A 23,887-nucleotide genomic window follows, 5' to 3' on the forward strand; every position below is an offset into this window, starting at 1 on the left:
ACATCATGTGGTTAGAAAGATTTAAATCACCGTAGTACAGAGGTAAAGTCCTGTTTGCACTAGAAGGTATTGAGAGCAGGATTTGAGTCTGGGAAGAGTTAGAAGCAATTTTTTTCCAAGTCATCCTAGTCATTGCTAACGTGTTGATGGAGAGAGCATTGAAGACAACTTATGTCTCTTGTTTGAAGAATAATGACCCAATACAACAATCTTTACAAAAAAAGTGACAAAATCAACGAAATATAACTTCATACTAGCTATAGTGAGTTATTGAAGCTACATGTTTAATTACATTAAAAATGATTTGTGGAGATTAGTATTGTTAATACTGATATTTAAGTAACTTAATTTTGTCCATCCTCAAGAGCAAGGAGTTAAACTTCTTGGTGCCATAATCTGTTTGAAAGTTCTGCTGAAAAATGGCAGGGGAACTTTGGGCTTTAAGTTTCTGTTGGACCTGTAACAATAATATTTTGGAAAAAATTTAAGATTATTAAAATAAATTTATTCTGTGCAATGGGTTGTCCTGAGGCTGGCATTCGGATTTTAATTGTTAATAGTCTGCAGTAGCAGAGGAGCATATAACTGGACTGTAAGTTTTTTCAGGTGGTAAAGATACAGTTGCAGAGCACATCTATGGCCCAAGTTTTCCCAGTAAAATTCACAATCTCAGTAAACAGTTTAAAAAAGAAAGTTGGAATGCTTTTTGTTTTAAGATACAGGAAGGAATCATTTTGACCCAGAACAGTGTAACTTTTACTGAAAAGAAAGCCTGCAGTTTCTATAAAATGTAAGGAATATGTCAGCCATTGAATTGGTCTTGATAGATGAAGATATGCAGGATACATTGGGTGAATTGGTGGAAATAAAGGAATGTTACTTTATTTTCAACAGTAGCGCAAGTTAACAATTAAAAAAATCTTTGATATGTATCAACAATAACTTTGACACAAGCCTAATACCACAGAATTTCTGATTATCTTTGTTCATGCATAATTTGGAAGAGTTGATTCATATGCTGTTAGCTTTTTAAGGATTAAGATGGAGAGGATGAAATGTAAGAGTGATTTACTGCAGTACTGTTGACAAAGTGTCCACTAAAGGGTTCTGAAAATGTTTGATTAGTATCTGTTAGTGCATGATTTGAGAGTTATGAATGGTTTATTTTTGTACTGTGAGAAGAAATTTTGTTATTTGGGAGCAAAGTCCAGGTATGGGTATAGTGATAGATCCAATACAAAAGATCCAATACAAAAATGTATTTTCTTATGATCAAACAAGAAACAAAGCACGTATGCTGTATCTGTGGTGTATGCAAGTCCCAGTAGTGAAATATTGTACTGCGAAACATGAAGATGACAGCGGTGACAAAGGTGTGGAACTAAGAACTTGTTTCCTAAGAAATCTTGGGCTCTTATCACCCTTTTTTTTTTTTTTTTCCACCTCCACACAGATATCTTTGGCATTGATTGTTTCTGGTGTTGTTCAGGAATTTTTCATTTGTGTTCATTTCCCATTCATTGTGTTGGGATAGTAACAATTTGTTTTGTCTTAAAAGTGTGTAAAGATTTTTCTTTGCATACCATTATGGAGACATAGTGCTACACAAATGTTAATGTTAATTTTTTTTTTAATACAGGATCTGTCTAAAGTTTCTAGTACAGCTTTTGAAATGAGAAAGTGTAAAGCCTGAGCTTTTATGACACTTGTGTTCTGAATTTTTGTGGTTACACACTAGTTTTCATGTTGATAATAAAATAAGAGCTATTACGATATCCAGGAAGCTCCAGTGCCTTCTATTTTGAATGCTCTAAAGGGAGATTCATCTAAAATATGTGGCTGTAGAAATGCTGCTGAAGATGATGAAAAAGCCTGGAGATAATCCGACAGTCTTTAAGATTAAAGATGAAGATTAAGGGACCAAGTCGGCCTTTTGGAGACATGAACGTGGAAATAGGAGACTTCAGCTGATCTCTGTATGCTGTCAGGTCAGCAGGATTTATCCTGGATCTTCTCTTCTGATTGTAACAAATTCGAATGAATTCAGTTTGGAAAGGAGTTCAGTTCTGACCATCTGCAAATCAAAATTATTTTTATCCCATTTAGTTCCTTTTTCAGCTACAGGTTGGCTCAATTAATAAATCAAAGGTGTCATCTTAGTCATATAGTTTTGGCTAACACATTCTAAAATGTAGTTCAGTTGTTTATAGTATCTTTAGAAACATGGTGATGAGCATTTAGGAATGGAGCAATTACCTGTGTAAGAACCAGTGTCATAATTTTCCCGGATTTATACTCACATATACGAGGAAGAAGATGCTATGTTTACTGCTTTTCCTTTAAAAATGACTATGCATTTTACATAGGATCCGACTTCCTTTCCCAGCAGTGTTTTTTCTATGTTATTTCTGTTCATGCTTACAAACCAGGAAATTCTGTAAACTGAAGCAGTAAACTGAAGAAAAGACAAATGCATCTTCTAAAAATTATAACATGCTAAAACCAAAGAAAGCTGTGAAAGGCAAATAAAAGTTGGTTTAGGTAACTTAAATTAAAAATATGTTGATTTTGTCTATAGCGACACTCGTACAAAGAGCATGTGGAACTACCAAAGTGAGAAATACCAGCAAAATAAATCATGGTGGTATTGTGTTCAGTGGAGTAGAGGGAATAGTTCATTTTGGGGTGTTGGTTGTTTACACTTACACATTACAGTTGAATTGGGTATCCTTATAGAAATAGAGGAATCGCATGTAGTTCGATGATCTTGTAGACTACTTGCATGTCGTTTCTTTAGATAAGATACATCTGTTCTGTATGATGCATACTCTTTTTCTGGTGTCCTCTGCACAGCCTACAGTTTGAGTGTGTCGGTCACATCTGGCTTTCAGGTGCCAGGTCCTTGGTGTCCTGCCAAGACAATTCATGCTGACCTGTAACCTGCTCCATCCAGGCACCTTCTGAGGAGCTCTACAGCAATACACTGTGTGATGGACGTGCTTTTCAATAGGCAGTTCCTATTCTCCAGGTGCAGATGTACCTGTATGTCACCTGGCAGTACATGACACCCAAGAAATTGAGGGAAGGCCTGTGGTGAGCCTTTGCATGCTGCTTAGAACCCAGGTGATTCATCTGTGGAAAAAGTATAAATACAAAAGCATAAATACAGAAGTGTGACTCTGTAGTAGGTGAAACATCATCTGTGCCGTGCATAGAGTAACTGTCTCTCTTTTAGACAACACTTGTTTGAAAAAATTGAAGAATTAGGGGGTTTTTGGCAATGGCATTTCTTTTCCCTCAGTATTCGGTTGTGTCCACTACAATATTCATTTTGTATTATCATGAGTTACTCTTCTTTCCACATTTAATTTCTGAGTATAATCCTTTGCCTGTACGTGTTGTTATTGAATTCCTTTATACTGCTGTCACACCACTTTTGCACTTCCATCAGGATCATCCTCAGTTGCCATAGTGCTCTTTGAAGTTTTTTGGTGGGTTTTTTTTTAATTGCTCCCACTTTTTGCCAATGGCAGTTCCACTAAGTATATTCTGTATTCTGTTGTCTAAATCATTAATGACAGCGTTGAATAAAACCAGACCCAGCAGGCACTCACCCTTGCAGGAGCTTCCAGTTTGACAGTGAGAAGTTGATAGTTTCTTGTTTGAGTGCAGTATTCCAGCCAGCTGCACATTTATGTGACAATAATATTGTTAAACAATACAATAATATTATTAAATATCGGAAGCTGTGTTGTCCAGCTGTATCAAGTATCTTTGTAAAAGTTAAGAAACTTCTCACTGGCCATGCTTTACGAATTCTCTGAGCCTTTTACAGGGTATTGGGGGGGAGTTGCATTGGTTCTGCATTGTTTTACTTGAAAAATCATAATGAATTGTCATCACGCTGTCTTGTATGTGGTGATAACTTGGTATGTGATGAGGTATTGAAAAAGGGTGACTCGTGCATTTCCTCAGATCCTTTCTACTTTTTGAAGGAAAAAGGGATTGATTTCTTCTCTGAAGCCAAGATAAACCAGAGAAAAATCTGATAATATGTGAGATTATATGACAAAAACTCAAAAAAAAAAAAAAAAAATTTGCTTTGTTGACAGATTTCTGTCATCTGTAGATGAGTATAAAACAATTTGGTGTGTATTAGTGTGATATATTTCATATTCTTCATTGTTCTAAAAATGAAAACTTACATTCTGTTTTTGTGCTTCGTGACAGTAAAATAACATCATGTAATTTTTCAGTGTATAGACATTTGTCAATGTAGCCAGTCTAAATTCTGTTGTTCATAATTGTCTGCTTCAGCAAGAATGGTTCCTGATGTCTGCAGTGCGTGCTGGAATATTTACATTATAGCTGTGTTCTGCTTTCTGTATTCTGTCAGGGATGGGGCTGCTTCTGGAGAAGTGCAGAGCCACAAAAACTTTCTTCTTATATGCATTCTCTGGTAATTGTGATGGGTGCTCCAAATTACATACTGCGTTAATGGCCAAAAAGGGTGCTAATCTGACTAGCTGTATCAGACACAGATGTTTCAAGTTACTTTTTTCTGCCCTTGACAGTCACTTCCACAGCTCCTTATTTACTTGTGGAGGAAAAAAAAGGCATGGTAATTAAGTCAAGAAGTTGTTACACTGCTACATTAACTATATAATTTGTTGTATAGAGAGATTCAAAGACTGATGTTCAGTGTGTTTAATTTGTAGTTGTGCTTTTTTTTTTTTTCCAGTAATCCAAAGTCTGCTAGTCAGAGGATAAACAAAAAAGTAAACAATGATGCATCATTAAGGATTCAAAACTTGTCTATTTTGGTGAAACAGATAAAAACTTACTATCAGGTCAGTAATTGTTTCTTGTATTATGTTTTGCCTAGAATCGTCTTTTATAGCTATGCCTTTAAGGACAATAGTCATATTAAGATTTTCAGGTATCATATGGATGGATGGTTGTTTGTATATCTGGTCAAATGTGTTATCACGCTTAATTTACAGGTATAGTAGTAGTCTGGAAACATTTGTATGTCAATGATCATATGTTTATATAATAGATATTCTGCATCTTTGCTTACTCATGTAGTACATTAGGCAGAATCAGTTGGAATTTTCTGAATTGGGGCAAGTTTTGTGCCTGAGAGAAATTACTAAATGTGCATTTAGTCTTATCAAGGGAGTTTTTATAAGAAAAATGTGATAAAATGTGTTGGTTTTAGAATTATTTTGATTTTCAGTAGGAAAAAACATTGAGGTGATAACAATCAAATGGAAATTCATAGTAAACGCGGTGATTATGTAATTTTGAGCTGTAAAATAACCATTGAATTTTTGTTGTTTGTGCGATAGGTAAGAGCTGGTATTATGCCTTCTTGATGCAGAGCCTGAATAGAGTGGTGTACACGTGGACACACTATAGTAGGACACTGCAGGTATTGCCAGTGTCCCTTATAGTGTGTCTTTTGCGATTCCTTGCAGCTTTCTGCCAGGAGAGTCCAGATCTGGGAGAAAATCTCCTGTGATCGGCCTCTTACAGCAAGTGCCTCGTGACAGACCCTGTACTGTTGTATATTTTTCCACACGTGTACACACATAGTACATGTTCTCAAAAACTCCAAAGAAAACTCCCAGCTGTCACTTACTGCAATGGTCAACCACTGTGCATCTTTCTAGCTAGCGCTTTGTGCGTGTACATGCTTCGCATTGCTCTTTTCTTGGCAGCTACTGCATGGGGATGTAAGTGCTGCCTGGAAGACCCATAGGCTTTTCCATTTCCTGATGGTCATCATCTTCAGCCAGGCATTAGTGTTTCACAGCTGGTGCAGCAGAAGGTACAAACACTGACAGGATTGATCTTTGTTTGAATACAAGGCATTCCCTGTGCTTCTTTGACCTTATGGTATCAGACAGTCCTAGTGCAACAGTGTCAGACAGAATTGCTTGCGTTTGGGTGGCTTATCTTTGAATGATTCAGGATTGTGAATGCTGCTCCAAACCCTTGTGTTAGAAATAGTTTATTACAGCTTTTTTTAGAATAAAAAAGTATTCAATAAATGTTCAAATCGGTCACCATGCCTTTAGTGGTTCAAATTGGTCCTATGTAAGCGTAAGCTTTGGAGAACTGCGTACACTTTTTCCTGCTTACCCTCCCTTGTCTCTCAGGCTTCTAGCCTTGTGAGATGCCAGCCTTTTCAGATAGTCCATGTGAGGGAACTTGCAAACACTGCAGGTCTGACATTTTAGTGGGAGTAAAGGCATTTAGTAGTCAAACTGGAATGCTTGTTCAAATTTAAAATTGCTTTTTGCATGTCTTGATGTTCACTCAGATATGCCCACATGCATGCAGGGAGGTTTATGCATTTGGATTTGGAGACAAGTGTTAAAGGATGGACTGTAGTCTTTGTTTCCTCTCAAACTTTGTGCATCCTGGCAGCTGGTGTTTTCCCACAGCCTGCGCGTGGGTTAGCAAGGCAGCATAGCAAACTCAGTTTCAAGAAGGGGTCGTTTTAGTTCCTGTCACTTGTGAAATTACCCAAGGCAGTACAGCTAGCGCTTGACAGATGCCTTGGAATCAATCTGAGAGGCTTCTCTTAGCCTGGGGTGTGCCTTGGCAGGGGCGTGAGCACTCATGCCCGTGTGCTTCAGAAAGCTGTCTATACAGGTGTCATGCTTGGTATATTGGTCTCAGCGGAATGCCTGAGATCTGAAAGTAGTGGAACATGGAAAGTTCTTCTCTGTAGTTACAATTGCATCTTCTTTTTCAAATGAAGCTGCTTAAATTCTTTACAGCATCCAGTCTTTTGAACCCATACATTTCCTGGCAGCATAAGAGTGTGGAATTGTTCTCAGCAGCTGATCCAAGAGAACTGATGCCCCTATAAGTTTTGGTGGGCTTGGGAGGTTTAGTGCAGTGAGCTTCCATGACTCCCATGGGTGCTCTGTCAGCCTCATTTGACAGATAATATGTGAGTATTTAGTAAAATAAATGCTAATGACCTCTAAAAGTTTGTACAAGCAAGGCAGAATTTTGTGAATAGGCTTAGTTTATTTTTGCAGGTTAAACAACATTTAAAAGAAATATGTGAATTTTGGGACGCACAGGTTGCAATTTCAGATTTTTAATAGAAGCAGTCATTTCAAAAGTAAACAGAAATTGAGAGCAGTTGCACCAAGCTTACTGATGAAGTTAACACCGTGTGACAGAAAAGGTGGTAGACATCTTTGAAGCAAGGTGTTGTGAGGAAAGAGGTGATAATGTCATTAGTCCATAGAGAACACATTTTTTGGTTACCCCTGCTTGTACTCTGCTTCACAGTAAGAAAAGTTTTATGATAGCATCATCAAATTATTTGAGCTATTACAAAAAAAAACCAAAAATAAACAACAAAAAAGCCACTAAGCCCCCACTTTTTAAAGTATGTGATTTTCTTTTATAGCAGCTATAAATACTCAATGAATTCCTTATATTTTCCTCTGTTCTTTATTCATTTAAAACTTCCTGTGGTGTACTTCGTGTCTTTTTTTTTATAAATTTTCTCTGAAAATTGTCTTAATCAAGATCTTAGAAGTACAAGAGTCACGGCTGGTTGAAATTCGTGATATTTGCGTAGGTCAAAGGTATTTTCTCCCTCCTTGTAGTTTGTTTTAGGCATGTGCAATGAGAGTACCTATTTTTCAGTCTAGTATTAATCAGTTCAGATATTTTTTTAATGTCCTATATTAACTGGTGAGAACTTTCAAGTGTAGCTATAGCTAATTATTTCTACAGGTGTTTTTCAAGTAATATTGCGATTTTTGAAACTTGACATAAAATGAGTTATGTTACCTTTTAACTTACAATATGACACGTGCCTTTTGGATGTAAAGTGGTGATGGTTCTGGAATACGTTGCTTTTGAGTATGAGTGTTTTATGTATTAATGAATCTGTCACTGTGGAAAAAACAAAAAGCATGACTCCAGATTTCTGATAGGGTGGCATCTGCTCTGAATAAACATCTGGGAACAGGAGGAAGACTATTCTGCTTCAGAAGAATTAGGTTCTGTCTAGACTGGGGATTTGACCTGATTATAGACAGTACTGGCTGACAGAAGCTATCCGTGGATACAATCTATAGAATAGTTAGGCAAAGCTACTGCTTGAGCGTGTGGGACTTAACCAAAGTAAAACTCAGCCTGATCATGCAAATAGGATTTTGTGCCTTTATATTCAGCATTGTCCCAGCATAACTGCAGCAAAAAACCTGTAATTTTCACATCCGTGTTTTGGCGAGGCCACTGAGACTATGGACATGAAATAGAGGAAATTGATCTTATGTAGTATAAGTGCAATTTACAGCCAATAAAATAAACATCTATCAATAAGCCAGTCAGAGAAACATGAATGCTAATAATTTAAAGGAATTTTGCTGCATTCTGAGACACAGGATCTAGTTGGCTTAAGATCCATAAGCCAGCTCATTGCCATAAGAGGATTTTATTATGTTGAGATGAACTTGCAAACCAATGAAACAAGGCTTTTGTAGAAGTAATTCATACTTGTAAGTTTTTTTTTTAAAATAGAATCCAAACAATTAAATATTGAACATGTATATACTAATACTTGAAAATTTTTAAACTACTTATACTAATTTCTCTTTAGTGCTGGTTAGTATTTAGTGTTTGCTTTCATTCAATACATATGATTTAAATAATATTTTAATTAACTTTTATAGGAGAATTTGCAGCAGTTGATCGTGATGTCTTTGCCAAATGTATTGATAATTGGCAAAAATCCTTTTTCTGGTAAGTTTATTTTTAACAAAGATGAAAATGTTGTGTCTGTGTAATAATTTGTATTATTTCACTGGAAATAGAATTCAGAAGATTGAACCTTTCAACAGAAGATTTTGTAAATACTTTTAGCAAATAAGTGGTTTAATAAAGATGAGTAATATTTTCTTTGTTTACACCAAAGGTCCACACTTTATAAAAACGTGTTTTGTCCAGACCTCAGCACTGGCTGTCATTAGGGTTTATACTGAAATGAAGTGCATTTCCCAGCACCAGTGAGCAACTGATACAATGTATAAGTTTCATGTATTCCCAGCCTCTTCACTTCCAATTTTCTTTACCTAAGCCACCCCTGAGAAAATTGGCAGTTCAATGCATCTCACTTGTTGCGACTCCTAATCCTTGTTTTTTCCGTCCCCAAAGCTCTCTTGCTTCTCTTGCATCGTTACCTGAAAAATATTGCAGTTACCTTCTTGCTTGCTCCCCTGAGCTGACACTTTCTTCTCCATGCTCCCACCTTCTCTGCTTCCAGCTCTGAGAAATGCAATTTTCAGACCAAGAAAATTAGCCTGTATGGACCCAGCTGACTATCCACAGCCACTTGGGAATCTCTGCACCATGCTCTCAATTCCAGAAGCACGGAGCAGACACACCTGGCCTGCATGGAACCACTATGGATTGGGCAGAATTGATTTACTTGGGTCTAATGTGTCCCAGGTGTTGTACTTCTGAAGTTCTAGCACCTCAACAGAGAGGTTAGGAACTACTCTAACAGGCTGTGTAGCTTCCCCTGGCTTTTTTTTTTTTTTTAAGACATCTTATATGCCATGCTTCTGTGTATGTGAGACAAGATTTTTCTCATGAGCAAGAAGAGCCATCTGTGTTACCTCACTTTCTAATTCCAGGGTTCATAACATTGATACTTTCCATATCCCATCTGCATATATCCCATTTATGTAGGTATCCTGATTTAATTTTTTTGATTGTTACTTTCTGCTTTTGAATATTGCTGCTTTTGCTTCTGAGATCACAGCCTTTTAAGTTTTTATATGTGTAGGTGCTGTAATATATCATATGCACCAAGAAGTGTGAATGTGGTGTCTTCTTTTCCAAAATAATAGAATCCGTTGTGCTTTTATATTTTGATTCCAGACTTTCGTAAGGTTTTTGTAAGACTCCATGGATTTGCCTAGAGACTAGATTTAGTGGAAAAACAGATTAAAAAAATCCAGATCAGAGTATTGGTTTTGTAGTGCCATTTTTAATTCTCTTTAAGATACTGAGACAAAACATATCTTAACAATATTGTGTAATAGAAGATGAAATTTTATTAATAATGCACTACAAAAAGCCACAAAGATAATTTAGTATTCAGTTGTATACATAAAACCTATGCTTTAGTCATTAGTAAGAAGGCTGCTTCTTTTTTTGGGACCTCAGCTAAGTCCATGTAGCTTTTGTGGCTTGGCAGCTGGAACCTCTAATGGTGTGTGCATTGTTCTTCGGTGGGGACGTTACTGGATTTGTGAGAAAATACGGACTTTACTGTAGCGTAGCCCACATATTTAAAAAAAAAAATTGTTACATACGGGTGATATTCTTGAAGATGTTTCAGATTCCTGCCTGAGTTCATAATGGAGTTTGATCTGAATCAGAAGATAGACCTGTTCTTTCGGGTTCCATCCAGAACCTTTCCTCTTTGAAAGTTGACTGTTCTTGCTGTGTCAACTTGGAGAACCTCATCCCTATAAGGATTTTTAAGCTTTGTTTCTTTGATGGGCAAGTGTAGTGAATCCAAACCTCAATGACCTTTTGAGAGATTTGCTGTGTAAATATGATTGCATGAAGGTGAGCCCCCATAGTAAAAGTTGGTTCTCTGATAATGAGTTGGATTTGATTCACTAAAGCTTAGGCTGTGGCTGTGATTTTTCGCAGGAGTATTTCCCAGTTTTTCCCCTTTGCACTACTTGGCACTTAAGGAATTATTAGTAAAGAAATACCGGAAGATGACGAATTGCAGAAGGCAAGAGCAGATAAGATTTCAGGAAGACAGATATGTTTGACTGGATCAGAAGTAGTTGGCTAATCACGGAAAATGCAGGTAGAATGCTGGATTTGAGCTTTGGTACAAAAGAGGTCATCAGAGACTTTATAAAGAAATATTTCAGTTGAGTTAATTGGCAGGAAGCCAGTTTGAGGAGAAAACTGGAGAACAGCTGCAGCCTGTGACTGTAAATGTTAAGTTAAATTACAGAGGAGAAGGAGAGAGGAGGTAATGACGAGGTGAATGTTCTTTTAACGGGGAAAGAGGAAATATTAAAAGAAGTTTGTATTTCTGAGGGAACAAACCAAGGGAGGATTGAAGGCTGCAGAGGGTATGAAAGTCAGGGATAAGAATCAGTATAGAGAAGATCAAAGGATAGGCTAGGATAGGTTAGGGACAAAGTTCAAGCAGCAGGCTGGAGGATGTAGAAGGGAATGGTCTGTTTCTGTATTTGTGATAGAGAAAAAGGAAGAAAAACGTGCAAGATGGGTGGTAGCAGTGGGAAGCTGAGATTCAGTATTTTGCCATGTTCCTTCAGGGCATGTGCAGGAGAGACATGGAAACAGTATTCAGGCAGGCTTCTAAAAGCCAGTCAAGAGATGCTGAAGCAGTGTGTAAATGAGCATGCAAAGAAGTTCAGAGATTGTGTTTTTTTAAAAACAAAAAAAGTATGATGAATTTATTGGTATGAACAAATGTAGGATGTGTGGTGTTGGGATGGATTTCTTCTATTACAGTATTCTGGTTAACCTTTATTAAGACAGGCAGCCAGGTGGAATTACGCTTCTTTAGCTGAAGAAGCCTGCCTCTGATGAAGCATGTTCATTGATGTTTTCTATTTCTGTGCAGAAGACTTCACAACTCGAGTCTTTGGAATACAAGAAGTCTGTATAAATGATTAAAGATCTCCCATTTGATGTTCTTTGTAATGTAGCTACTTGACAAACCTCTTTTGAAAAATTTAAACATTACATGTTCTTTGGGATTATACGTATCTCCCCCTAAAAGAAGCAGGTTGAGTCAGTGTTGAAAAAAGGTCCTCTACTCAATATTAAAAGGCGCAGAGAACTCTTGACTCCCAGAGGAAGGTGGAGAAGCTTAGCATCTGTCTTTCGTCTCTGGTTTATTGCAGCAGTCGAAATCATTAAGAGTTCTTTGCACTTCTAGGGTTTTGTTGTGATTGCTTTTTAATGTCCCCTTTTGATCAAGATTGCTGCATATCTCTTAACTTCTCGAGAAGGATTTTACATTTGTTTCACTTAGAAAATACCGTAGTGAATCAAATCAAAGGACATTTTTTAAGGTGCTTGTGAGTGAGTGGTTACGTCTTTCTTACGTGGGAGTTCATCTAAAATAGACTTAGTTGTCCAATGTAGAAGAAGATTGCAAACTGCCATTTTGGATGGAAGGTTCTGGTTGAATTTTCTTTTAGGTGCTTATAATTGTCTCGTGATCACTGGGTATCATCTGTGATTACCGAGTCCTTTATAAAAAAAAAAGGGGGGGGGGGGACTTCAGTAACGTAGGTCAGGTTCAAGAATGACCCTGCATACCTTGGTACATGCTAGACATTCATTGTTTGCACAGTTGGTCTGAGAGTGAATCTCTCTGTATCAGTAGAGGTTACACCAGCTGTGTTGCAGAGTACAGTTTTGCAGATCAAAGGTCAGGTTTCTAGCCAGACCCAGCATGATCACGTTTGACAGCATAGCTTTTATCTGATTAGCTAACAATGAAATGAATGATTGGCTGAAATCCAGAGTATAATGTAGAAAGAATGGTATCAGGACCCTGTTATTCCTAGATAGCCCAATGGACAGTTTTCTGTTTCAGTAAAGCAAAATGATATAACCATATAGAGTTTAATTCCAACTAGCCTAAGCTATTTTGCCATCCTTAAAGTGCTTGCTTTATGGTATTTATATTCTAGATATGGCATATATTTAGTAGCAGGATAAGGACGTTTTGCGTGTAATAAGTAAGAAACATCTTTACTAATCTGTAATCAGAGTTCTTAAGCTTCTTTAGGAGATAAAGATGCTTAAGGCCAGATTTGGAAATGCATTTTGATTTATAGATGTGCAGATGAATATCTAATACAGCTTTATAAAATAATTTAAATGAACTTGTCACCTAACTCTTACAGCCTGGAGGTGGCAAATAATGTAAGCACTTTTGTATCTACCTTAACATACCTAAGATTATAATTGAAGATGTGATTATAGGTCTTCAAAGCACTTTTGAAAATGCCACTCTGAACCTTTGCTTTATGAAGGGCTGAAATTACGGTTTTTTCCATTTGAAACTATTATGGATGTTACGCTATTTGTTAACACTAAAGGTTGGCAGATAAATGGCAAAAAGGACTAAGCTGAAAGCTGGAAAGACAAGATTTTCTTCATATTGCTGTTTTCTAAACTAGGTTAACGTAAATTGTATGAAAATGAGGAGAAAATATGAAGTTTTCTGAGGAGTGGGGGAAGAAGCTCAAATTACCGTTTTACACCTACCCTTTTTTTACTTGTTTTCTTGCTAGAGCCAGGTACTGAAGAAATAAAAAAACTCCTCCTGCTTTTACTTGGTTGTGCAGTTCAGGTAAGTTTGTTTATGTTTACATCTGTATGGAATGGTTTAAATGTTACTGATCTCTTTTCTTACTATTTTAATACCTGAGGTTGTATATAACTTTGATCTTCCTTCCTATAGTTACGAAATTCCTTGAAAATCTGGATATTATTACAGTTAAAATGACTGCAACTGCACACCTCTTACGTTGCATTGTGTGAATGCAGTGAGCTGTGTGTGTAGGATTTCTAATGGTTTATTAATTTTAGTATTGTTAATTCATTTGATGCTGTAAAGGAAGGAAGAAAAGGGTTAAAGTACTGAAGATTATCTTACTGAAACTGTTTCATGTATTTGATGAGTTTTTTTGATGGACTGCGGTTCTTATTAGGAAAGTGTACCATTCAGCTAATTAAACTGTAAAGGTAGAATCAGTCATATGTTCTCAACAACTTAAATAAGCAACTTTAGTACTAGAGGAGGACACTGAAAAAATACCTCTGGAACTCACTATCCTAAAATTTGAGTAAGTAGCTATTAGAAAACCTCTTCCTTGCCCCATTTCAATAGCTGTTTATTCTTTGTTGTTTTATTAGTGTTGAAGTTGTTATAATTACAGTAACATGGCATAGACCAAGTACTTACTGGTCAACAAAATTATTGGATAATTTAGTAGTGCGACCATTTTAATGTGAGCTTTATAATTTTCAGCTCTTAGAAATACAAAAGAAGACTGGAAATACTTGTGATTATCTATGTATGTATACAAAATATATGTCTCTTTTTAGTGTCAGAAAAAAGAAGAATTTATTGAAAGAATCCAAGGTCTGGATTTTGACACTAGAGCAGCTGTTGCAGCCCATATTCAAGAGGTACATTGTTATTTCTATGCTTTTAATTTTTTTGGAGGTGGAATATTCTATGGGAAGAAGATTATTTGCAGTTGTTCAAAAGCAAGTAAATCAAATGCATGATTTGTGTATTTAGTGTTCTTAGTGAGCAAAAAATGCCTTTTTTTTAAACTCAATTCACAAAATATTTCATGAGCAAGCTTTTTTGGGTTACATTGTTAAAGCAGTACCAGGGAGCAAGTATTTTACTCCAAGAATTTCTTAGAATTACAGCAAAATTAGTTTAATGAAAATTTCATATGCAATTTTATTTATGAAATACAATTCAAATTCCATGTATGTGAGATGTAATAGATGTATTATGTCATAGTCACCTTTTGCTTTTTATTTTGCAAGAAGTACAAGGTACTACTTTCTGGTAGATAAGAAACTATTCCATAACATACGATTTAATTTACTTTCTAAATGTTTTTTCATATCCTGTCTAGAGAATTTAACCCATAGAGTTTCAGCTTTATTTTCTTATGCTTCCTTTCTACTTGTATAATTTAAAGAGAGTGCTTTTTCTCTTCCACTTCTTTCTGTGTAGGTAACTCATAATCAGGAAAATGTGTTTGATCTGCAGTGGATGGATGTCATTGTATTGACACAAGAATATGTTGAACCTCTCTTGAAAAATATGGCGTTACATTTGAAAAGACTTATAGATGAAAGAGATGAGCACTCAGAGGTATGGATGTTGTTAGCTGCTGAATAGAAAGATAAGAAATAGTTGCGTTTTTTTTTAATGATATAGCTTATAATTTTTATAGCTAATAGTTTAATGTATGTTCTGTTAGCATATTTAAGAAAGGATTCTTTATCGCCAGAAAGTTGGTTTGGGTAGTTATGGTGTGCATACTAGTTGTTGAATACTGTGACAAACTAGAAGAGATAATAGCAGATGATCTTTTTAATGTAACCAAAGTCTGAAACAAGTTTAACATTCATCTGTAGTTGAAAACAGAAAATTCAAAGCTGTATCAGCTCAAGTTTCCAGGAATTAGTAACCTGTCAGTCTGCAAGCCAGTCACTGAAAGGTGCCTGTTACATTACCATATCCTATTGTAGAGCTTTGAGTGGATTGAACTGAAACAGTATTGACGCTAGGAGAGGAAGTTTTACAAGCTTATTGCAAGGCACAATCGCTGTACTGTGCAAGAATCAAACAGATGTATTTAGTACAAATTTCAAGTGACGAATCATCTTGGTGGTCCCAGATTTGCTCATCAGTAGAGTGTGGATATGTTAATGTTGCAATTATTCCAAATATTCTCTGACAGTTAGCAAATGTCTTTCCAGTTCACTGCCTTGATAAGTGTAAAACATGAACTTAACCGTGAGGGTAGAGGTTGTATGGTAATCCTTTCTTGCAATGCAAAGGAAAAGTAACTTTAAAATGCAAGAGATCTTTGTATCAGGATAGGACCTTTATGTATATGATGAAACAGGAATATTTGGTTAGGTCTAATGGTTTATTTGGTTGGCAAGGATGCTGCTGCTCAATGAAGAACACCAGTTTCTTTAGAGATTTCTATTGATTGTTGTGTTGAAGGAATTCATGCCATTTCATTACACTGACAATTTTGTGGCGGTGTGCCCAGGTGGCCGAGAAGGCAAATGGCATCCTGGCTTGTATCAGAAATAGTGTGGCCAGCAGGAGGAGGGAAATGATCGTCTCCCTGTGCTCAGGACTGGTGAGGCCGCAGCCTGAATAATGTGTTCAGTTTTGGGCCCTCACTACAAGAAAGACGCTGAGCTGCTGGAGCGTGTCCAAAGAAGGGCAATGAAGCTGGTGAAGTCTAGAGCACAAGCCTTATGAGGAGTGGCTGAGGGAACTGGGGTTGTTTAGGCTGGAGAAAAAGGAGGCTGAGGGGGGACCTTACCGCTCTCTACAACTACCTGAAAGGAGGTTGTAGTGAGGCACGTGTTGGTCTCCTCCCAAGTAACTAGTAATAGGACAAGAGGAAATGGCCCCAAGTTGCGTCAGGGGAGGTTTAGAATGGATATTGGGGAAAATGTCTTTACTGAAAGGGTTGTCAACTGTTGGAACAGGCTGCCCAGGAAAGTGGTGGAGCCACCGTCCCTGGAGGTGTTTAAAAGACATAGAGATATGGTGCTTAGGGACATGGTTTACTGGTGGACTTGACAGTGTTAAGTTAGTGGTTGGACTCAGTGATCATAAGGGTCTTTTCCCACCTAAACGATTCTATGACTTAAAAGTCTAAATTTTGAGTAGTTTAAGAATAACTTCTTCATCAACGACCTGGATGAAGAGTTAGAATATACTCTCAGCAAGTTTGCTGATGACACAAAACTGGGAGGAGTGGTAGATACACCAGAAGGCTGTGCTGCCATTCAGCGTGACCTGGACAGGCTGGAGTGTTGGGCAGAGAGGAAGCTGATGAAGTTCAACAAGGGCAAATGCAGGGTCCTGCACCTGGGGAGGATCAACCCCATGCAGCAGTACAGGCTCTGGGCAGACCTGCTGGAGAGCAGCTCTGCGGAGAGGGACCTGGGTGTCCTGGTGGATGACAGGTTGACCATGAGCCAGCAGTGTGCCCTGGCTGCCAAGACGACCAGTGGCATCCTGGGGTGCATTAGGAGCAGTGTGGCCAGCAGGTCGAGGGAGGTTCTTCTCCCCCTCTACTCTGCCCTAGTGAGGCCCCATCTGGAGTACTGTGTCCAGTTCTGGGCTCCCCAGTTCAAGAAAGATGAAGAGCTACTGGAGAGGGTCCAGCGGAGGGCTACGAGGATGGTGAGGGGACTGGAACATCTCTCCTACGAGGAGAGGCTGAGGGAGCTGGGCTTGTTCAGCCTGAAGAAGAGAAGGCTGCGAGGGGACCTAATATATGCTTACAAATATCTGAAGGGTGGGTGTCAGGAGGATGGGGCCAGACTCTTTTCAGTAGTGCCCAGCGACAGGACAAGGGGCAATGGGCACAAACTGAGGCACAGGAAGTTCCGTCTGAACATGAGGAAGAACTTCTTCCCTCTGACGGTGACGGAGCACTGGAACAGGCTGCCCAGGGAGGTTGTGGATTCTCCTTCTCTGGAGATACTCAACACCTGCCTGGACGTGGTCCTGTGCAGCCTGCTGTAGGTGACCCTGCTTCGGCAGGGGGGTTGGACTAGATGACCCACAGAGGTCCCTTCCAACCCCTACCATTCTGTGATTCTGTGAATAGTCAGACAATACTGTTAAATAGCTGTGACTATTTGCTTTAGATATAGAGGTGTATGTAGGGCTTCTAACTTCTTTTATGGCAAAATTTTTCCATTAATCTTGCTTCATTTCAGTCTTTGATTTATTAAGGCAGTGAATTATACTAGTTTCTGACATATAAATGGCACTCTGAATGCAATTCTATACTTTTTTCTCCTTTTTTGTTTTAATAGACTATCGTAGAACTCTCAGAAGAACGGGACTGTCTCCGTTTTCTACCTCATGCATCAGCAGCACAATCACCTTGTGGATCTCCTGGCATGAAACGCACTGAAAGCAGACAGCACCTGTCTGTAGAGCTAGCAGATGCCAAGGCAAAGATAAGAAGGCTTAGGCAAGAGCTGTGAGTACACATCGATTGCAGAAGTGTGTGGAGAGTAGTAGGGTTTTAAAATGTTGTTGCTTTCACACGATAGTCCTCTGGATGAATTCTTCAGTCTTTCAAATGTTGAATTTGTACATGTTTTAAATGCTTTTTTTAGTTATTGCACCCCAGAAGGCATATTTTTAGCATGTAAGCATATTTGTGGACCAACGTGACAGATACAACTTTCATCTGTGTTTGTCTTGATCTGTGTCATGAATTACATAAATTTTTTTAACCATAAACATACTGAAATAAGTGAACTAGTGCTGTGGTAATTTTGTATCTTTTGTGCTCTGAACTTTCTGAAAAACTAACTATGAGCAATCTCTTGAGCATGTTACAACACAGTAATGGGCTCTTTGCTCTGCATATGTTGTCTTTTAGAAATACTCACAGCTAATCTAATGCAGCGTTGCCTTTTTCTTTTACATGTCGTGTCCCTATTGTTGTTTCAGAGGCGGTTCTTTGTACTTCCTCTATTGTTTGTTATCATTAATGAATGTCTTGACTATAGTTTTAATATATCTATATTTGTATGTGTTTTTAAGATAATAGCTTTGCAGTCGAGGCAATTACGGTGTGACACACTCAAGAACAATTATATGGGGCAAGAAGGTAGGGACTGGAAGCAGGAGCTGTGTCCTGACCATGCAAGGATTAGTGGCAAAATCATGCTTTTTAAAAAGTGCTGTAGTGATTCCTTAGTGACAGCATGATTAAGTAGCCTTTTTCTTGTTGGAAACAGGGTAAGAAATAGTCATCTGTGGTTCATTCATGGTTTAAAAAATGTTTGAATTTGTTGCAGGCAGGATGAAAAATATAATTAGAATAATTTCCCGTCCCCTATCTCTTTGTTTCTTTCTATGTAGAAGATTCCTTGTCTGCATAACACTTGTTTGGTCATGCCCTTTGATACTGTTCTGCTTTTATCTGCCATGCCGCTACAGAGAAAAAAAGACAGAAAGAAAATTATGCAAACCAAACTCCACTAAATCTCTTGACCCACTGCAAACCTGGATGCAGTGAAACAGACTTCGAGTTTACTGGCAGGGGTGGTTATTTATGTCTGAGGAATAATGTAATTTGAAAAATGAGTAAATTTTGTAGCTTGGGTCAGTTATGGTTTCTTACAGTTTCCAACTTGCTACGTTCATTCAGGCAAGGGAGTGCTCTGTTCTCCCCATGATGCTGACCTCTTAGCTAAGAGGTATATTCCTCTCCTTCACCTTATCCAAGTACTGTGAAAAATCAGTCCCATTATAACAAAGATCTTCTTTTGTTTCTTTGTTTTTCATATTCTAGTGAAAACCCTTTTAAACAGTAATAGGCCAGTGGAGAATCTGTTTCTCCCTACAGCAATGTATAAAGTTGTTTTACCAAAGTCAAGTACTTGCAGTTTGAACTTAAAATACAAATGTTAAATCTGAAGAGATTCAATATGTGTAGTAACTTGCCTATAGTTTAGAAACAGCACAAATAAATATTTTTTTAATCCAACAGGAAACAGCCTCAGATTGCACTGGGGAGGTTTAGACTGGATAATAGGAAATATTTTTTCACTGAAAGGGTTATCAAGTGTTGGAACAGGCTGCCCAGGGAAGTGGTTGAGTCACCATCCCTGGAGGTGTTCAAAAGATGTGGCCCTTAGAGACATGGTTTAGTGGCGGACTTGGCAGCATTAGGTTTACGGTTGGACTCAGTGATCTTAAAAGTCTTTTCCAACCTAAACAATTCATTCTGTTCTGTATCTTGTGGAGAGAGGAGACAGGTAAAATTAAATTAAAAGTTGGAGGTACCATAAGTTACAGCTATCAGCTCGCTGGTCTGCTCTTATCAGAGTGTGTCGATCAGATCATCTGTAGTTGGATGGATTAAGTATCTGGTTGATTTACTCAGAGGATCCCCTTCCCCCACTACATCTTGGTCTTCATGAAGAATAGAGGACAAAAAAATACGGCTCTTCTCTGCTGATGTCTGTACTATTATGTATCTACTGCAGTGAGCCCGCCCAGGATATTCTATAAACAGCTGCACCAAGAAAATTAGTGAAAAAATTGCTGTTATTAGTTTGATTGACAGTTAATAGATAGCCTAAACAGTGAACACTGGTATGTTCTGTATAATTTAGTACAATTCTCTCTAGTCTGTAGCTGAAGCATGCAATTAGGGCAACAGTGATGGCTCGGAGCATTCCACATTTTGCACTCTTATTTGAATTCAATTCGTAAATAAATTCCCTTTATGTATAGCAGTATATTTAAAATACTAGACTTTGATAAATTGACTTCTGTCTATAGCATTTGGTATTAAATGCTGCATATATTTGATAAATATAAAATTAAATTCATTCCAGAGTTGAAAATATTCAGCTTAAAATTTATTTATAATCTGGCTTTGGCAATAGACCTTCGTATGTTTTAATATGCACTGCAGCTAATATAATTTCATACAAAATGTCTGTAAAGATTTTTTTTTTCAGTTGGATGCAAAACAGAGATTTGAAGCTTGTAATGTAGAAACTTCAGAACTGAAAATTGCACACCTAATTTTGTATATTAAGTCCTGTGTGTTTCTAGATAGAACAATGGTACAGGAATATGAATGTTAATAGAAAAGTTACAGTAAGCTAAAATAATACAGAATTAATTTGTATTTCTGTATGGTTTCGGAACACCTATGTAGAGGGAAAGCTTTTGCTATGAACAGTGATTTCCAGTGAGCTATACATAGATGAACCCTTGTATACTTGTAGGCTGTCAGTGACCTTTTTGAAACAGCGTACATTGTGAGACTGGCTCATTTTTAAAAACAACTGCTCTAGTTTTGTTTAAAACAAACATTGTTGTTTGTATGATTACTTTTAAATTGTATTATACATCTCAGTCCATTAAATTATCTTATTTCCCCTTTTTCTGCTTGTTTTGTTTCATACTTGTATTCCAAAATATTAATAATATAGTAGTATGTTTGAATATGCAGTGTATCTTTTAAGGGTACACAGTTTTCAATGTGGCAGTCTTTTTCAACAGTGAATACTGTGCAGTTTTATTTTGAACGTTAGCTATATTGTGTCTTTGAGTGAATCAGATATTTCCCTTGCATTTACTCATTGTTTAACAAACTCATTTTTTGAGCATTGAGAAAGAAGTGTTAGCTGGAAGTGAAGGAATCCTGTAAAAACTGTATTATGTCAAATTGTTTTTATTACAAATTTCTGAATAGACTAAGGCAGACACTGCATGGTTTCCATAAAATTAGAATGTATTATGCATTTCATGAAGTTATGAAGGTTATTAAGTGGTATCTTCTTTTAATGAGTCAAGGCACCTGAAAACCTTAATTCTTCTCTGTAAAAAAAAGAAAAATTACAAAAATATAGAAGTGCTTTTAAAATTGGCTTTACCTGATCTGTGACAGGATGCATCAGTGGTCGTTGTCTGTTCTCCTGCAAAACGTTTGGACCTTTTGAATGTATATTTTGAAATTACTGGAAGTTTACTTTTGGATGTGAATCTTCTGGTACACATTCATGTGTATTGTGTGGGGGTTTTTTACCAAAAATAAGTCCCTTACCACAGGAAAAATACCCTTATTACGCCCTAAAATTTTCTGTCCGGTGTAAGTGGGAAATCTTAGTGAACAACAATTTAAAGGACTACAAAAAATCTGACCAAATTAAAAAGATTAGATATAGACTAAAACATAAAGAATACCTAAAACATAACGGCATACCAAAGTTTTACACTCTGATGTCCATGAAATTCTGGATTAAATAAGGGTAGTCTCATAAATCTCAGTATTTTGTTCTCAAACAAGTTGATAATTATCAAGTTACTGCAGTCATAATTGACTGTTTTGTATTTTCTCTTTTAAGTGAGGAAAAGACTGAGCAGTTACTTGACTGTAAACAAGAACTTGAGCAGATGGAAGCTGAACTAAAGAGACTTCAGCAAGAGGTATGGGTTTTGTAAATCTATTGTTTAAAAAAGAAGTGGGCCGAAAAAAGTCGCCACCACCAGAATGATTTCCCCCCTCCTTTTTTTTTTATTAGAAGGTATGTTTTCATGCGTTGTTTTATTTTGCACTCTGTTTGGCCTAGTATGCTAGAAAAATATTCTGAGTTAAATTAGTAATTTTTCTCTGATTTTTTTTGTTTCCACATTCAAGCAATTTACCACTAACATATCTTATGTGTGTATGTGGGCTAAATATTTCTGAAAAACAATGTGCAGAAATGTTGACTGGTTTTCTTTATACTTTTAGTCGGTGTGTTGATAATGAGCGAAAACATCTGATTCATTTATTATTAGGATATGAGTGTATAAAATTATTTTGGGGTCATTTGAGAATATTATTTGTAAAAGAAATGTGCTGTTCTGAAATTTACAAAAGTGTAAATACCTCTCCCTGAAAAAGGCCCGTGAAGTTTTCTTGGAAATGGATCATCTGGACTGAGCCTCTAAAATACGCTTTCTTTTACTTTACCTTTCTCAGAATTAACTTATGATATTGCTCTGCATTACACTGATTTAAATAATGAAGCTGTTACGTTATCCTTCAGCATGTACTGTCCAGTATTCTTGCTGTTAATTTCTATATTTTCTTATTTTCTAGAATATGAATTTACTGTCAGATGCCCGTTCTGCCAGAGTGTATAGAGATGAACTAGATGCTCTTCGTGAGAAGGCAATTCGAGTCGACAAGCTTGAAAGTGAAGTCAGCCGGTATAAAGAGAGGCTGCATGATATTGAATTCTACAAAGCTAGAGTGGAGGTATGTTAAGGAAAAAAAAAAATACTAAATAACCATCATTTTTTGTTTGCTGTGGCTTTTTCAAAGTTATTTTGGTGACTTAAACACTGGGACGTGAAAACAGTGTTATAGCTTCTTGCTCTGGGATATATGATAGTCTTTGGTGATAAATTAGAGTTTTTACATAAGAGTCCCTGTGTCTAGTGGCATGCAGCTTTATTTGAAGTCAGCAGTATTCACCATAGCTTTATGCTAGCAAGGTCAGTAGGAGTTGCTGTTTAGGGTATATATGTATTGAGAAACCTAGAGAGGAATTAATTTAAAATATGCTATAAATGTAATGGTTTCTTTCTCCTTTTGTGGGTCTCCTAAGAGAAGGTAATTTTCTAAGTAAACGGTTGAGGAAATAATGGCTATACACATAAATGAGTGTAGGATGACGACATTCCATGAATAAAATGTACTAAAAAAAGATGCACCGACACCAGGCAAGAGAAACTTGTTCTGTCATGAATTAGAAGTTTAGGAAGCAAATCATCAACATGCAGGGTTTTACTAGGCCATCATTCTGATTGTAAATGGCAAATTCGTTGGGCAGATGCCAAGGTGGCAGAATTTGTGAAAGAAATAATTACTTGTGGGAGTCAAAACTAATCAAGGTTAAAGAAATTTTGAAGATGGTCACTGGAAAAAAAAAAAAAGAATCCTGGAAAAGCACAGAGAACTTGAAATGAATGCTTGTTGGAAAAAAATATACGTTGTCTAGATGCAGTTATTGAGATACTGGTATGAAGCCCTCTCTTTAGGGTAAAAAATGACCAAAAAGCAAACCCAAGGTATTAGGCTAAACTAAGATACAGAGTATTTTTACATAACGTCTTTATTTAATGTGGACTCTTGGATTCACAGGCCTGGATGGGATCTCGGGAACTCATTCAGGCCTTCAGCTTTAAGCAAGGTATTTTTATATAACCATACCGCTCCAAATGAATGCTTGGCATTGATTGGTGCTTTAAGACCTGAGCGATGAAGTGTGCACAGCCTTTTGTAGCAACCTTTCACATGTCCTCTGTCCTAGTTCTTTGTGCTCTACAACCCCACAGCATTTTGCATTACACGGTTGTTTTTTTTTATTTCTTTGGGTTCTGTCTTAATTCATATTTATCTTAAAATTGAGTCCCTAAAGTGGGATCTCATACTCTAATTATGTTTCTACCAGTTCTGAATACAGTGGAAAGATTACTTTTCTCTAAACCCTCTAGTATAGCAGC

The 23,887-nt window shown here is 37.1% G+C and overlaps 1 protein-coding gene across 11 annotated transcripts in view; it reads left to right on the forward strand.

Moving 5' to 3' along the window:
* Positions 1 to 23,887, forward strand: part of CCDC88A (coiled-coil domain containing 88A) — an 83,116-nt gene that overhangs the window by 15,047 nt on the left and 44,182 nt on the right. For 10 of the 11 annotated variants that reach the window (XM_075413603.1, XM_075413604.1, XM_075413608.1 and 7 more), the window contains 8 exons: positions 4,742 to 4,850; positions 8,715 to 8,784; positions 13,353 to 13,411; positions 14,170 to 14,253; positions 14,822 to 14,962; positions 17,671 to 17,840; positions 21,739 to 21,820; positions 22,479 to 22,637. In XM_075413603.1, the coding sequence (XP_075269718.1) occupies positions 4,742 to 4,850; positions 8,715 to 8,784; positions 13,353 to 13,411; positions 14,170 to 14,253; positions 14,822 to 14,962; positions 17,671 to 17,840; positions 21,739 to 21,820; positions 22,479 to 22,637 (874 nt within the window). Of the gene's footprint in view, positions 1 to 4,741; positions 4,851 to 8,714; positions 8,785 to 9,374; positions 9,528 to 13,352; positions 13,412 to 14,169; positions 14,254 to 14,821; positions 14,963 to 17,670; positions 17,841 to 21,738; positions 21,821 to 22,478; positions 22,638 to 23,887 lie in introns of those variants that run through there. The other variant, XM_075413607.1, reaches the window with a different exon arrangement.

This window comes from Opisthocomus hoazin, chromosome 2, assembly GCF_030867145.1.
Source record: "Opisthocomus hoazin isolate bOpiHoa1 chromosome 2, bOpiHoa1.hap1, whole genome shotgun sequence".
NCBI classification, from domain to species: Eukaryota; Metazoa; Chordata; class Aves; order Opisthocomiformes; family Opisthocomidae; genus Opisthocomus; species Opisthocomus hoazin.